General features: G+C 39.5%; 2 protein-coding genes across 2 annotated transcripts in view; both read right to left on the bottom strand.

Annotated features, from left to right (window-relative positions):
* Positions 1 to 778: 778 nt before the first annotated feature.
* LOC117298801 lies at positions 779 to 12706 on the bottom strand. Its single transcript, XM_033782133.1, has 11 exons — positions 11991 to 12706; positions 10654 to 10922; positions 9750 to 9843; positions 8607 to 8851; positions 8147 to 8289; positions 6279 to 7820; positions 5706 to 5887; positions 4527 to 4668; positions 3870 to 4054; positions 2699 to 2864; positions 779 to 951 (listed from the first exon to the last, which is right to left on the bottom strand). The coding sequence occupies exons 2-11, from the start codon at positions 10842 to 10844 to the stop codon at positions 902 to 904; spliced, it is 2940 nt and encodes a 979-aa protein (XP_033638024.1). The 5' UTR covers positions 10845 to 10922; positions 11991 to 12706; the 3' UTR covers positions 779 to 901.
* A 1845-nt stretch (positions 12707 to 14551) lies between these two features.
* The window catches only part of LOC117298737 (bifunctional dihydroflavonol 4-reductase/flavanone 4-reductase-like), a 20917-nt gene continuing 20575 nt past the window's right edge, over positions 14552 to 14893 (bottom strand). Inside the window, exon 3 of the mRNA XM_033782056.1 lies at positions 14552 to 14555. Within this exon, the coding sequence (XP_033637947.1) occupies positions 14552 to 14555 (4 nt within the window). The remainder of the gene's footprint in view (positions 14556 to 14893) is intronic.

A 14893-nucleotide genomic window follows, 5' to 3' on the forward strand; every position in this document is an offset into this window, starting at 1 on the left:
GATACCTCTTATGACTCGATTCTTGACAAAGCGTTTTACTTAAAATCTCAAAACGCTTTACATTCAGAAATTGACAGGAAAATACACATCAAACCAATAAATCAGTAAACAAATAAATAAATAATTAGTTGTAAAATAATTGTAACAATTATTAAAGGCACTGGACAAGACACTTTTGGTAATTGCCAAAGACCAGTCTTCTCACTTGGTATTCTCAACATATGCATACAATTACAAACCTGTGAAAATTTGAACTCAGTTAGTCGTCAAAGTTGCGAGAGAGCAAGGGAAGAAAAAACATCCTTGTCGCACAAGTTGTGTGCTTTCAGATGCCTTGAATTCGAGACATCATCAGCTGAGGTATCGAATACAATTCAAATACTATTTTAGTGAGAAATAACATCTTTTTCAAAAATTATGTTACTTCAGAGGGAACCGTTTCTAATAATGTTTTATACTATCAACAGCTCTCCATTGCTCGATACCAAGTAAGTTTTTATGCTAACAGTTATGTTGAGTAATTACCAATAGTGTCCAGTGCCTTTAACAGCAATAAACTAATCACGCGCACTTATCCGCGTGATTAGTATACCATCAACCTCTCCACATTACTCGTCACCAAGAAAGGTTTTATGCTAATAAATATTTTGAGTAATTACCAATAGTGTCCACTGCCTTTAAAAAGGAAAATCAATTCCTGCCTCCAGCTCTCCTGAGTTGTTTTCATGTTTTATCATTTTCTTCTTGTAGCTACATACCTAGAGTGGCTTTTAGCCTTGTATGGGGCGAACTTGCATAATTTTATTTTTATTTTTTAAGTATAACAAACAATAATTCAATGTTGGCATTCAGGAGTGGACTATATGATGTAGTGCGGCACCATCCTGGAAGCGCAGATCACTCAGCAGCATTTACAAATTTTGTTCGGGCTCTCCTCTAACATCACAGGTCCTGTAGGTGAATTTTAACAAACAACAAATTGAAATCAACAATTTTTAGGATTTGAGGCATTGCATGGTGAGGTATCAATATATATTTGGTTTGTGGTAACACCATGTGTGTATCTACTTGCCAGGTAGAGTTTATTCTTAGAGAACTGTTTTTCTTTATTCTACTAACCGCGGATGACGATGACTATGACTACAACAAGCTAGTCGAAACGTTGAGACCAATTCAAAAACTGACTCCGCGGTAGTGCAGTTAATTACGATCCTATAACTATAAGCTAAACTAGTCCCAGCCAATTTTCTATACCTTCCTCCCGCGTAGTAGTTAAGAGCAGGACAGTTCTTTTCAGAACCGTGAAGTCTCCCGAATATCCGATAAATCTACTCCGCAGTGGTAGAATAAAGAAAGACAGCTCTCTAAAGAACAAACTCTACCTGGCAAGTAGATACACACATGGTGTTACCGCCAACCAAATATATATCAACATTAATATTCACATCATTCTCACATGCCCTTGATGCCGTGGACAAATAAATCAATTTGAAACTTGAGTAAAACTATTACGATGAAGACCTTTGCTGTAACGCTTATCCAGTCGAGTCAGGACTGATATATATTCAAGACATCTGAAATGCGTGTTATAGCCATTGGACACTCTCGGCACAGAAAAAAAAAGTTCACCGATTTACAAAGAACCTACAGGGTTTACAGAAGGTATAGTGGTGAAAGACTTCTCTTGAAATATTATTCCATAAAATGCTTTACTTTTTGAGAAAACATTAAAACAATTATCAATTCTCGATATCGAGAATTACGGATTTATTTTAAACACATGTCATGACACGGCGAAATGTGCGGAAACAAGGGTGGGTGGTCCCGTTATTTTCTCCCGATTCCGATGACCGATTGGGCCGTAATTTTCAGAGGCTTGTTATTTTATAGTACACGAAGTGTGATACACGAAGTGTGGTCCTTTGGACAATACTGTTTACCAAAAGTGTCCAATGGTTTTGAAGGGACAGAATGTAATGGGTTGGGCGAGTTGGTCCATGAAAAGCGACGAATCCATTTGTTATGAAATGCATATGGTTAGAAAGATGTTTTAAAAGTATAGTACATGTATAATAGTCCACTTAAATATGCTTCGAAATTGCACGGTTTTCCTTATATGGTAAAACAAAATTGACTCCACAAAATGGTGTGCCGTGTGCTAGTTTGCAAAGTAAAAGAAACTAGTTCTGGTTTGATGCGGACCTGTGGGTATTGAAGACGTTGCAACATGGATAGTTTAACTCGTCCCTACTTGAGATGAAACCAGTCTTAACTCTTATTGGAAGTGTCGTGGCCGAGCGGTTAAGAGGACCTAATTCAAACTCTGGTGTTTCTGATCAACAGAGTGTTGGTTCGAATCCCCAGTCATGACACTTGCGTCCTTAAGCAAGACACTTAACCATTACTTCGTCCTTCGGATGGGACGTAAAGCGGTTGGTCCCATGTGTTGTGCAATGCATGTAAAAGAACCCAGTGCACTTATCGAAAAGAGATGGGGTTCGCCCCGGTGTTCCTTCTGGTTGTGGCTGCTATATGCGCCGTAGCACCTTGTAAACCCTTATAATGTGCTAAATAATTGGGTCTCAGAATTCATCACTGCAATTACCTATCATTCTGAAAGTTTGTATATGCTCAGTGCCTTGAGTACCTTATTTGGTAGATACGTGCGCTATAAGACTTTGTGAAATCCACCTCTTACCTGGTGTCTTCCTTTTTCGTGTCTTGGATGCACCAGCGTCGTCTCCTTGTGAGTCTGCATCATCAGTCCCAATAAGATGATGGTGCATTGATACCTCGACTGTATCCTCATAGTTAGAAGTCGAGGTTTGTTCATGTGTAGAACAGCCGGCCTTTTCGTCTTCTCGCTAGAAAAATAGAGAACACACACAATATTCATCAAGAACAGTGTTTATGAAACAAAAGGGTTGACTACTGTCATTTTTTTGCTTATAAAGGCAGTCACTTTTGGTAATTACTCGAAATAATTATCAGCATAAAACCTTGGTAATAAGTAATGGGGAGCTGTTGATGGTATAAAACATTGTGATAAACGGCTCCCTCTGAAGTAACGTAGTTTTCGAGAAAGAAGTAATTTTCCATAAATTTGATTTCGAGACCTCAGATTAAGAATTTGAGGTTTCACAATCGAGCATCTGAAAGCACATAGTTTCGTGTGACATTTGTGGTTTTTTTTCCATAATTTTCTGGCAACTTTGACGACCGATTGAGTTCAAATTTTCACAGGTTTGCTACGTTATGCATATGTTGAGATACATCAAGTGAGAAAACTGGTCTTTGACAATTATTAATAGTGTCCAGGGTCTTTAAAGACACTAGACACTATTGTTAATTACAATGTACTAAAAAATAGTTGCTAGCTTGGTAACGAGCGATGGAGAGCTCTTGATATAAAGTTTAAAGCACTGCGAGAAACAGCTACTTTTAGATTAACGTACTTTTTTTAAAGAGGTAATTTCTCACTCAAATATTTTAAAGACCTCAGGCCCGAAGCCTTTTTTTTACGCACTGGAAGCACACAAACTTGTGCAACAAAGGTGTTTTTTTTCCTTCATTATTCTCTAGCAACTTCGATGACCAACTGAGTCCAAATTTTCAGACTTGTTATTTTATGTCTTATGTTCGGATACATCCGTGACATTTTTGTCAAAGATAGTCCAATAAAATTATTTTTCCTGTCATGTACACTTTCCCTGGCGCAAAATCACAAAACCAAAAGAAGACCTACTAGGTACCAGATAGCCCCTTGCCCGGTGCCTCGCCTAGGTCCGGGACCGCATCGGCCCGCCCAGTTTGTGGGGCAGTAGCTCCGCCGTGCCCCATCAGCCTACTCCTCCGAATTGTATACATACCTGAAACCTTAAGCGGTATTTTTCAATGTCCTTATCCATGTGAAGTGTTTCCATCAGTTCAATGGTGTCTTTCTTCAGGTAGAAATACTCTGTGCTGTGTTTCTCGAGCTTGAATTCCACGTCAAGGGCCTTCTTGAAGTACTCCAACCCCTCGAGAAGATGATCGCCGGACTCCCGTGTCTTGCCTAAAAAAGTAGATGAGGAGGAAACATTTTATTAATGATTACCAGCTTCTTGGAAATTGGAGTCACACAACTGAGAATGGGAGCGTTTCAGAGGGAGAGTTGGTTTGTACAAGGTAGTAAAATAAGTCCGATATTGTACAGTGAATGTCTACCTTGCACATCAATATTGAAGATTGGACATACAAACCTATATGAATGTCCAACGTCCAATATCGAAAAGCAATGTTGACACTTACTGTATAAACCCATGTGAATGTTCAATTTCCAATATCGACAAAGCAACGTTGACGTTCGCTGTGTTAACCCATGTGAATGTCCAGCGTCCAATATCGAAAAGCAATGTTGACACTTACTTAAAACCCATGTGAATGTTTAATTTCCAATAGCGACAAAGCTACGTTGACGTTCGCTGTACAAACTCATGCGAATGTCCAATGTCCAATTATAACTAACCCTCTGTTATGGTTTGTACCTGCTTTACTGAGTTGGTCTCCTATTTTTTCGTGTAGAGTACCAATGAAGTACAGATTGCGTGCTGTTGCGGGATGTAAGCTACACGTCGCCTCTCTGATCTGACCTGCTTCTGTTGCCCTTGGTAATGCCTTCTCGTATTCCTGTGTGGATATAAGCCAAAAATGACAATATTTCATGAATAAAATTTTATTTATTTGTGAGCTTATTAACTGTGAGCTTTTAAGCCTTCGGGGAAGATAGGGTCGAAACGTCCGGCCTAAAATATTGTTTGCGTGTATACCATTGGCTATGTCCTTTTGGTTGGTATTACAAGCAGTGTTTAACAGCAGACTCCATTTCCCGGCTTATTAAAGGCAGTGGACACTATTGGTAATTGTCAAAGTATAGCCTTTACAGTTGGTGTATCTCAACATATGCATAAAATAACTAATCTGTGAAAATTTGAGCTCAATCGGTCATCAAACTTGCGAGATAATAATGAAAGAAAAAAAAACACCCTTGTCACACGAAGTTGTGTGCGTTTAGATGGTTGATTTCGAGACCTCAAGTTCTAAATCTGAGGTCTCGAATTCGTGGAAAATTACTTTCTCGAAAACTATGGCACTTCAGATGGAGCCGTTTCTCTCAATATTTTATACCAACAACCTCTCCCCAAGAAAGGTTTTATGCTAATAATTATTTTTAGTAATTACCAATAGTGTCCACTGCCTTTAAACTGCTCTACGAATCATTGCTTATTGCTCTGCTCACTTGATAAAAAAAAAACTTTTTGATCTATACAGTAAGTCTCTTATTTTCTTTTACGATGAAATAATATCCTCTGGCAGTCCTCTCGTACACCTTACATATTTTTGAGGGCATCCTTGCTGTATCCTTACCAAGATCTTATTTTTGAATTGCCATACTTTGTCTTCAAGAAGAAGTTCTCATCCGTAAATTTAGAAAGAACAAAGATATTGACAGAGATAGTGACAAAATACTAGAAAATAGGGAGACTGCCAACATAGGGCTAGATAGCTCAGTTGGAAGAGCGCCGGCACGTTAATGCAGAGGTCGTTGGTTCGAGTCCCACTCTAATCAAGTTTCTTTGTTCAACCCAAAATACATTAAGAAAGATACGAAGACTGCGCTTACACTAATCTTAAATATTGAACAAGAAAAACAAAGGGTGACGAACCCCCATCTCATAGTAGCTCATAGCAATGTTCTTCAACATGTAGGCAGTACTGGGTAGTTTCATAAGCTTGAGTGACTCGGCAAGCTCCAGTGCTTCTTCATACGTCTTAATAGCACGTCTGAAAAGCTCATTAGCTTTCTTCTCATGGCAACTGTTCTTCCCCGCCAGGTGATAACTAGCCCCTATAATAATAATTATAATAATGAAAATAATAATAACCAGTTTTTATATAGCACTTTTCACACCCGGAGGGCGTCTCAAAGCGCTTCCAACATTATTACCCCTGGTCACTGGGCCTTAAATTCATTCCTTAAACCATCTCAGCTCCCTGATGGGGAGTATGCAGCCTGTGCAACATTAATATGCGCTACTCGACTAAATCAATCACAAGAATCATCTCTGCCCTCACAGGTACCCATTTAATTACCCCCTGGGTGGAGAGAAGCAAATTATAGTTAAGTGTCTTGCTCAGGGACATAAGTGTCACGACCGGGACTCGAACCCACACTCTGCTGAACAGAAACAGCATAGCTTGAGTAAGGTGCTCTCATCCGCTCGGCCACGAAACCTTACCTATATTCAGGAGGTACTCCGGTGCATCGAAGTGCTTCTTCGGGTGGCCATTCGTAATCTTCCTCAGCATGTCCCATGCCTTCTGGTGGTACTCCAGTGCCTTGGCACCCGTCTCCACCCGGCTCTCCTCCGCCTCGTTGTAGTAGGCGTGACCGAGAGCGTTAAGACATCGAGCCGTGACTGTATGAGCTCCGAGAAGATGCTGGTGTATCGAGAGGGCTTCCTCTAGCAAGGCGACAGCTTCTGAAAACTCCTCATTTTCGGAACAGATGCGGCCCTTGACGTAAAGCAATTTGGCCTTGGCTCGTTCACTGTCGACCGTCAACGTAAAGCTTCTCACACGTCTTAAAGGCTCCTCAATGGTCTTCAAGGCGTTGGAGTATTGAGCTAATGTTACTTGCTCATCACCGACCCAACCTTTAAAGTACGCCCAGCCTACCACTTCGTTTTCAGCAAGCATCTGCTCACTTTTGATGTCATAATATTCCAACCGTTTCATCGGGTCTAAGAAGGTTTGTAACATGCTGTACAGTTCTTCTCGGGTATTCGGGCGTGGCAGAGATTCCTGCAAATCTTGCTGGCCACCAGTTGATTTTGAATCAAACTTTCTGCCCATGTCAATCTCAAGAAAGTGTAACACGTTGGTCGTATTCTGTTCATACTCGGCCTGGGCTTTCGGGAAGTCTCGATGTCCCAACTTGGTCAGGGTTTTCATCAGTCCATTCACGAACTCGATGAATCGACGCAGTGCGACTTCGTAATCATCTCTGTCTGCTTGACTGGACTGTACTTTCGTCAGGCATACGAATCGAACCAGTGGGTGAACGTAATGACAAGGCTCATTGCCAACCCTCCCAGTTTCGAAGACACCCAGCTGATCTTTCTCGACAAGGCTCAGTGTCTCCAAATCATCTAAGTCGTATTTGGCTTTCGCATCTTCATGATCTAAGATAGTAGCCGCTTGCTTGGAAGTAAATGAAGCTGGAAAGACGGTCAACTTCAACAGCGCCCTCTTTAGGGGTTCTTCAAGCTGCTCAAACATTGCGTTCAGTGACTTAAGAACCATCTGTTGGCCCTCTTCGATACCTTGAAATGTTGCACTTGCTGACATGAAACCCGGTTCAAGAACTCTTTCAATAAGCTCGAATCTCTTCAGGTGCTCGGCTAACTCTTTGGGTTTAAAATTAGACCTTAGGCGGCTCGCCACGGCACGTAAAGCTTGTGGGTTCCAGCCGCACAACCTTGCAATCTCCACAAGGGAAGACTCGTCTGTGATGGGTGCCCCACTGTCGGTGTCTCGCGTCACCATTTTTCTGAGTAAGACGGTGGACTCTTTTTCGGTTAAGGGCTCGAGTTTTATTTCTGCGAAGTGCGGGATATCGGAGGGGCCCTTGACGTCGACTGGATGGCGGGAAGTGATGAGGATTTTGACCAGACTGTTCTTTAAACTCAAAATGTCTGATAAGGTTCGGATGAATTCTTTCTTGCTGCCTGACGAGGAATTCAAAATGGCGTCTGCGTTGTCCAGATATACAATTGTATCTGAAACGAGAACAAAGAAGGTGATGAACCGCTTTTTTATTTGTGAAATTAGTCAAACTTTCAAATGTCATATTTTCTTAGTAATGTTTTTGTTGATAACCTCCTGAGTCTGAAGTGTAAATGATACTTTTACTAGTTTAGCATTTATACCGTCTTTTTGGTATTCACTAAGTCTTTTTAAACCCCAACTTTCCCACGAACAGGCTGGTCTTGATGGAAAGAGCGTTGGTGAGCAGTTTACAAAAGCATTTTTTTTCCTCATAAGTATATATTATCACAAGTTAATCTTATTTATTTATTTTTTATACTGTTGTTTTGCATCGTACCTTGTTCACAATTCAAAACCCAGTCTTTGAAGAGGGAGATCTCAAACTGATTGAAGGAAATTTGCTTTCCGGTTAGACTTCTGAATGTCCACAGCCAAACTTCGCTGTTACTCGTTGCTTTGTGGAGGTTTACTTTGACAAGTCTAGCGAGGGGAATTGTGCAAAGACAAAAAGCAAATTAATTTTGTTTAAAGTGTTTAGTGAGAGTGTCTTTGAAGATGTCTAATGAGTGGCTGGAAATCACACTACAGGGTATTAAGGCAATCCAGTCCTTGATGGTGGCCGGAACAAAAAATGCTGCAACCGTAGATTTTGGTTGCGTGATGAATTTGATGGAATTTGAGATTTTATTTTCTGGGAGGGTAGAGTAGAATGTTGTGCAAGTTTGTAGAACATGGCTAGTCTTCTAGTTTAGTCACAAGAAGTCAACATCGACCAAAGATTGAAGGACCAACATTACCGTGTCAATGAGCCTGTCTGCTGCTTCTTGTACAGGGCGCAACTCTCCACTGCCAGTTTGGTCTTTCCCGTACCGGCCAGCCCGTAGACCAAAACACAGCGGCACCCGGTCGAGTGGCTGTCTTGAAATACTTCCAGGATCTTTCGCACAAACGCCGTACGTCCCACAAATAATGGATCGTTTTCTTTGAGCAGAGCTGCCACACTCTCAAGATGTTCTTGCCTTTCTTTCTCATACCACTCAACCTTAAAAAAGAGGACGAGATAGATATGAAAAATGAACTGACGGAAATAAGCAGAAATTTGCAGCAAACGTTTAGTTCCTAGTGGTGCAGTTTAACCGGCCAGAAAGTACATGGCCACCAATGCCCCTGGTCTTGGCCTTGGCGACCCTTCAGAAGTTAAAGACTTTCAATGGAGGTGCCCTCTGCAAAATGAAAATGGCCTTGCCCTTTGAAGATGAAATTCCAGGCAAGAGTCAAAAGGACATTCAACAGTCCAAAGTGCATACCTCCAAAATACCCTTATTTGTAAATTCGTAAGCCTGGAGGCCATTACCTTTGTTGGCCCATGGTGGTATGGTATTCACAGGTTTCAAACAAACATTAAGATTTTGTTTTCCAATTGAACCGCATATCTCGTGTCTCAGTCAGATGATTGTGGACGAACCCCCCCCCCCAACCCCCCCCCCCCCAAAAAAAAAAAAAAAGAAGAAGGGGGAAAAACAAAAAAACAAACCATTTCTTTTTCAATATAAAAACACAAAATTGCGGCAATTCTTGGTTAAAATTTAAATAGTTGGTTGGGTAACGTTTTGTGAATGTTTTAATGTCTGTGTGATTGTAAACAAATATTATAAGTAACACAAACTTTGAAATGTTTTCTAACAACTGGTCCACTCTGCACTGTGCTTGTAAAACCGGATATGAACCAGCCTAGTGGGTGTGGTCGCATCGCTCATGCGACCACACCCACTAGGCTGGTTCCAAATGGCGTATAGTCCAACCATCGTCGACTAAAAGTCGAGCCAACTAATGGCGAACTTTTGTCAATAGTTCTTCGCGAACTTGGCCATACATGTAGCAGACCACACCAAAAAAAATCTAGGATGGTTGACTTGTTTGTTGTTCTTTTAAGCTCTTACCATTTCTACGCCTGGATTATGGCTTGCCGCCTGCAAAATCTCCTTCAGAAATCCTGTTTTGTCTTCTCCAATGCTTCCATATTTATCCAATTTCCTTGAAAGGAATAACAATCCATGTTTACTAAGCTATTCATTCTGATTGAGTTACTTCTTGGTACAGTAATACAACAAAGGAACACCCTTATAGGAGTTGAGTTCGAATATATTCTGGATCAACTCCTTTTAGAGACAATGTCAAAACTTTGTTTTTATTTTCATCAATACCTTCAGTAAAGGCACCGTGGACACTAGTGGTAGTCAAAATAATTGTTAGAATAAAAACTTACTACTAGGTAACGAGCAATGGAGAGCTGTTGATAGTATAAAACATTTTGAGTAACGGCTCCCTCTGAAGTAGGCCAAACGTAGTTTCGGAAAAGAAGTAATTTTTCACTGAAATAATTGAATTGATTTCGAGACCTCACGCGTGAGGTCTCGAAATCAAGCATCTGAAAACACACAAATTAGTGCGACAAGGGTGTTTTCTCTTCCAATATTATTCTCTCGAAACTTCGCTGACCAATTGAGCTCAGATTTTCACAGGTTCGTTTTTTGTGTGCATTTGTTGAGATACACCATGTGAGAGGACTGGTCTATGACAATATGACAATAATTACCGAAGGTGTCCAGTGTTCTATGGACAAAAACGTTTTTTTTATTTCCAACAATACATTAAAGCCCGGTTCATACTTCCTGCGAATGCAAATGCGAAGCGAATTTGACGTGAATGGGACGTCACGACCCTCCTTTAGCAGCGACATTCGCAAGTGTAGAGGGCAACTGCTGCGAGTTATTCGTTGCGAATTTGTGACGTCCACATTCGCTTTGCATTCGCATGAAGTATGAACCGGGCTTATGCGCTTACCGAAACAGTTCCAAAGGTGTGTCACATTCGAACTTCTCATCTGGTATATTAAGACTTTGACTGAGAGTACACAACTCCTGCAAATAGTCTTCATCCACATCTTTGCTTAAATCGTTTAAGAGCTCGTAGTATGGCTTGATGAGTCTCAGAGAGCGCTCGCCGCCGTCCGCTGGGCTCGATGGACGGTCCATGATCGCAGCGATGCCGACCTCGGGACGTCTTCTGTTCTCGTAGTTCTTTTTTTTTCACAGACGAAATACTTGATAATCCTGGGGTCAATTTCACAAGGCAAAAGGTCTTTGTCATGCTGTCTCCATGGTGGTCTTGTTCCTCGTATCGAATAACACTAATGAATGCTAATAATCATTTTGCAAATAGGAACCAGCCTCGGTTTGGTAACATTGATACCAATGGAAGAAATTCAAGATGACTGCACCATGATAAAGGTCTATAAAGACTCATCTTTGAAGGGACTGGACACTATTGGTAATTACTTAAAATAATGTGTATCTTAATAGCATACTATTGTAAGAAACGACTCCCTCTGAAATAATACAGTTTTTGAGAAAGAAGTCATTTCTCACTCCAATTTTAAAAGACTTCAGGTCTGCAGCCCTAAGTTTTTAGGCATCTGAAAGCACACAAATGTGTGTGCAACAAGGATGTTTGATACATCTTATCTATTTGTGCAAATTGGCCACTGGTCTTCTAAAACATATTCGTGCAAAATGTACAACAATTCATTGGTGCATTCTAATTTTTGGAGCAAGGTTTATTTACCAAAATTTGTGAACCTTGCATGTCAATGTGTAGGCCTGCATTTATTTCGATTCGTGTAAAACAAACCGATGTACGTCAAAGCCTATGATAAAACCACTTTGTAATTTTGACTTCATAGTTGAACGATTCATTGGTGGATTTAAATTTTTTGAGCAAGATTTATTCACCAAAATGTGTGAACCTTGACTGGTCATTATGTACACTAATTTTAAATAGTCTATAACAAATACACAAATTAGTTTTATTAAAAAAATAGCAACTCCTTGAAATTCCCAATGGCATCCGATGACTTCCTAGTCAAACAATTATGATTTAAAATATTGGAGCAAGATTTCTTTACCAACAAAATAGAAACTCTTTGAAATCCTAATGGCATCAATGACTTCCTGGTCCTGAATAATGTCTGAACTTGAGCCCATTACAGCCTTCAAATATTGCCCAATATCAAAGAACCACAGTTCTTGTTGAGGAGCCACAATTTTACAACAACACAAAAACGGCGCAACAACAGACAAAAATCAAACAGATGAATTCACGATATTAACAGGTGTCCTTACCCTCTCCAACAGCGAGAGCTGAAACCACTCAATGTATAATGTTGTCACACAGCAATGGCGTCTCCTAGTGAACCAATCATTATGCATACACAATGTACAAAATGTCATGAACTTGAGCATGGTCATAGTTCAACGAGTTGTCTGTGTAAGCATTTATTGAGGACTGGTTTGGCGTGTGATATGTCATAAACTTCCGCACGACTGCATTGTCATTGTGTAGGAAAATTGCAATATTGATTGTGATGCTTCGTATTAAAGCCGCTTTCACACGAGAGCAACTTCGCAAGGTTCCCTTGCTAAATTATAGCAGGCTGTAACATTTTACAACATGTACCTCCATGTGAAAGGACAATAATTTGCTTCTACTGTCCTCTTGCAAAATCTTGTCAAACATTCCACTTACAACCATTCTAAAATTATACAAGGTTAAAATGGCTGCCGTGTGAACAACATTTAAGTGTATCCCACTTTGCATAGTGTAACTCTAACCAGATACACTTCATCTTCCAGAGGTATGTATTCAGTTGCTCCAAACCTTTGGAACAATCTTCCTTACTTCTCACGAGTGCTATTTCATTCATTGAATTTAAAACTTTTCCAGACCCATTTCGCTTACTAGGCTATTTATTTCATTCTCATTCATTTGTATTTTAAAAATGGTTTATTGCTTTAAAGCCACTGGACACTATTTTGTTATTGTCAAAGACCAGTCTTCTCACTTGATCGTCGAAAGTTGCGAGATAATAATGGAAGAAAGACTTCCCCTTGTCGCACAAGTTGTGTGCTTTGCTTGATTTTGAGACCTCGAAATCTAATTCTGAGGTCTCGAAATCAAATTTAAATATTTTAGTGAGAAATTACTTCTCTCTCAAAAACTCCCCATTACTCGTTACCAAAGTAAGTTTTTATGCAAACAATTATTTTGAGTGATTACCAATGGTGTCCAGAATCTAGTGCGGGGCTGTTATGGGGTATTTTTGTGATTGCGTATAAGTCAAGGCATTTGATCGGGGGCATAACAAACTAGTGTCCTTTTACTTAAAGACACTGGACACTATTGGTAATTGTCAAAGACCAGTCCTCTCACTTGGTGTATCTCAACATATGCATAAAATATCAAACCTGTTAAAATTTGAGCTAAATCGGTCATCGAACTTGCGAGATAGTAATGGAAGAAAAAACACCCTTGTCATACGAAGTTGTTTGCGTTTAGATGGTTGATTTAGAGACCTCAAGTTCTAAATCTGAGGTCTCGAAATCAAGCTCGTGGAAAATTACATCTTTCTCGAAAACTTCGTTACTTCAGAGGGAGCCGTTTCTCACAATGTTTCACACTATCAACCTATCCCCATTACTCGTCACCAACAAAGGTTTTATGCTAATAATTATTTTTAGTAATTACCAAAAGACTTCTGGGAAGTTTTTTTTATTAATTTAGTGAGAAATAACCTTTTTCTCAAAAACTACGTTACTTCAGAGGGAGTCGTTTCCCACAATGTTTTACACTATCAACAGCTCTCCAATGCTCGTTAAAAAGTCAGTTTTTAAGTTAATATTTATTTTGAGTAATTACCAAACGTGTACCTTCCCTTTTAAAAGCAAATCTGAACAAACTCTAAACAACTCCTCACCAATTACGATGTTTTTCTTTTGCTACGATAAATACGATCGTTCATTTTATTCCATAATGATTTTTTTTTTACAGTTCATCTCGGGTAGTTAAAAATGTTTTATAAATCCTTTCTAACAGACATTAAGGTTGTGCAGATGTGTCAGGATGGAAATCAATAGAGGGCGCCGTTCGAGTTAATGAGGACCTGTGAACGTCACTACAAATCCACAGGCCCCGTCAACATGGTAAGACTGGAAACCATTTCGTACAGTACTTGTAGTTTTGCATTGAACAAATAATTATTAATCGTAATAAGAATAACCACGATGGTTATGGTTTTCATAGACACTATCACCATTTAACTGGAGACTTTGAAACGCTATATGTAGCAGTAGATTTACAAAATAAGCGCACATTCCCTTGTAAGTCTGTGGCCATCACCTAGCGCCTACAAAAGTCTCCCATTGGCCTTCAAGAATGCTACAGCTCTCTGATTGGTCCACATTAAGTTCCAAAGTACGCTTATACAAAGTTATTGAAAAAGGGAAGGCACTTCACTTGCCTTTATATAATTGTAAACGTTAATTCTAAGCTAGAACTACGAACAAAAAAGGTTCCACATTTACACATAAATACAAAGGCAAGAATACATGCAGAATAAAATGATATAGAACTGACAATGACTAGAGCAAGCTAGTCGAAACGTTGAGACCAACCCAAGAACTGACTCCGCGGTAGTAGTACAGTTAATTACGATCCCATATAAGCTAAAGAAGAAGGCAATATATATTTGGTTTGCGGTAACACAAGGTGTGTATCTGCCTGACAGGTGGAATTCGTACTTTAGAGAACTGTCTTGCTATATATTCAACTACCCCGTAGTAGATTTATCGGATTGTTCGGGAGACTTCTCGGTTCTGAAAAGAACTGTCCTACTATGTAACTACTACTACCTGGGCGGAAGGTATGGAAAACCAAACCAAATATATAAGTTAAGTTCCCTTTAAAAAATTCACTTGAAGTAAATAACACTTTTGTGTGGGTAAAAAAGATACAGTTAAAATACATAAAAAGTTATAAATAAAAAACGAGTAGTACAAATGGTGCTGGATAGATTAGATTATTTGAAAACGTTTAACATGCTGATTACATATTTGTTTTAAAACATTACACAATAATTAAAAAAAGTACAAAATTTGCAATTCAAAATAATTGCTTCATTACGCACAAGTATTTTGGAATTTCAAATTGGTTTACAATTGCCGCTACTTCATATTAAATTTACAAAATA

Source organism: Asterias rubens, chromosome 13, assembly GCF_902459465.1.
Source record: "Asterias rubens chromosome 13, eAstRub1.3, whole genome shotgun sequence".
In the NCBI taxonomy this organism is placed as follows: domain Eukaryota; kingdom Metazoa; phylum Echinodermata; class Asteroidea; order Forcipulatida; family Asteriidae; genus Asterias; species Asterias rubens.

Excerpts from the sequence above, each read along its gene's own strand:
- LOC117298801 (XM_033782133.1), bottom strand. The coding sequence starts at position 10,844 with ATGGACCGTCCATCGAGCCCAGCGGACGGCGGCGAGCGCTCTCTGAGA. Across the intron at positions 9,844-10,653 it reads ACACCTTTGGAACTGTTTCG|GAAATTGGATAAATATGGAA; the intron begins GTAAGCGCATAA and ends ATTCCTTTCAAG. Across the intron at positions 2,865-3,869 it reads AATACCGCTTAAGGTTTCAG|CGAGAAGACGAAAAGGCCGG; the intron begins GTATGTATACAA and ends CTATTTTTCTAG.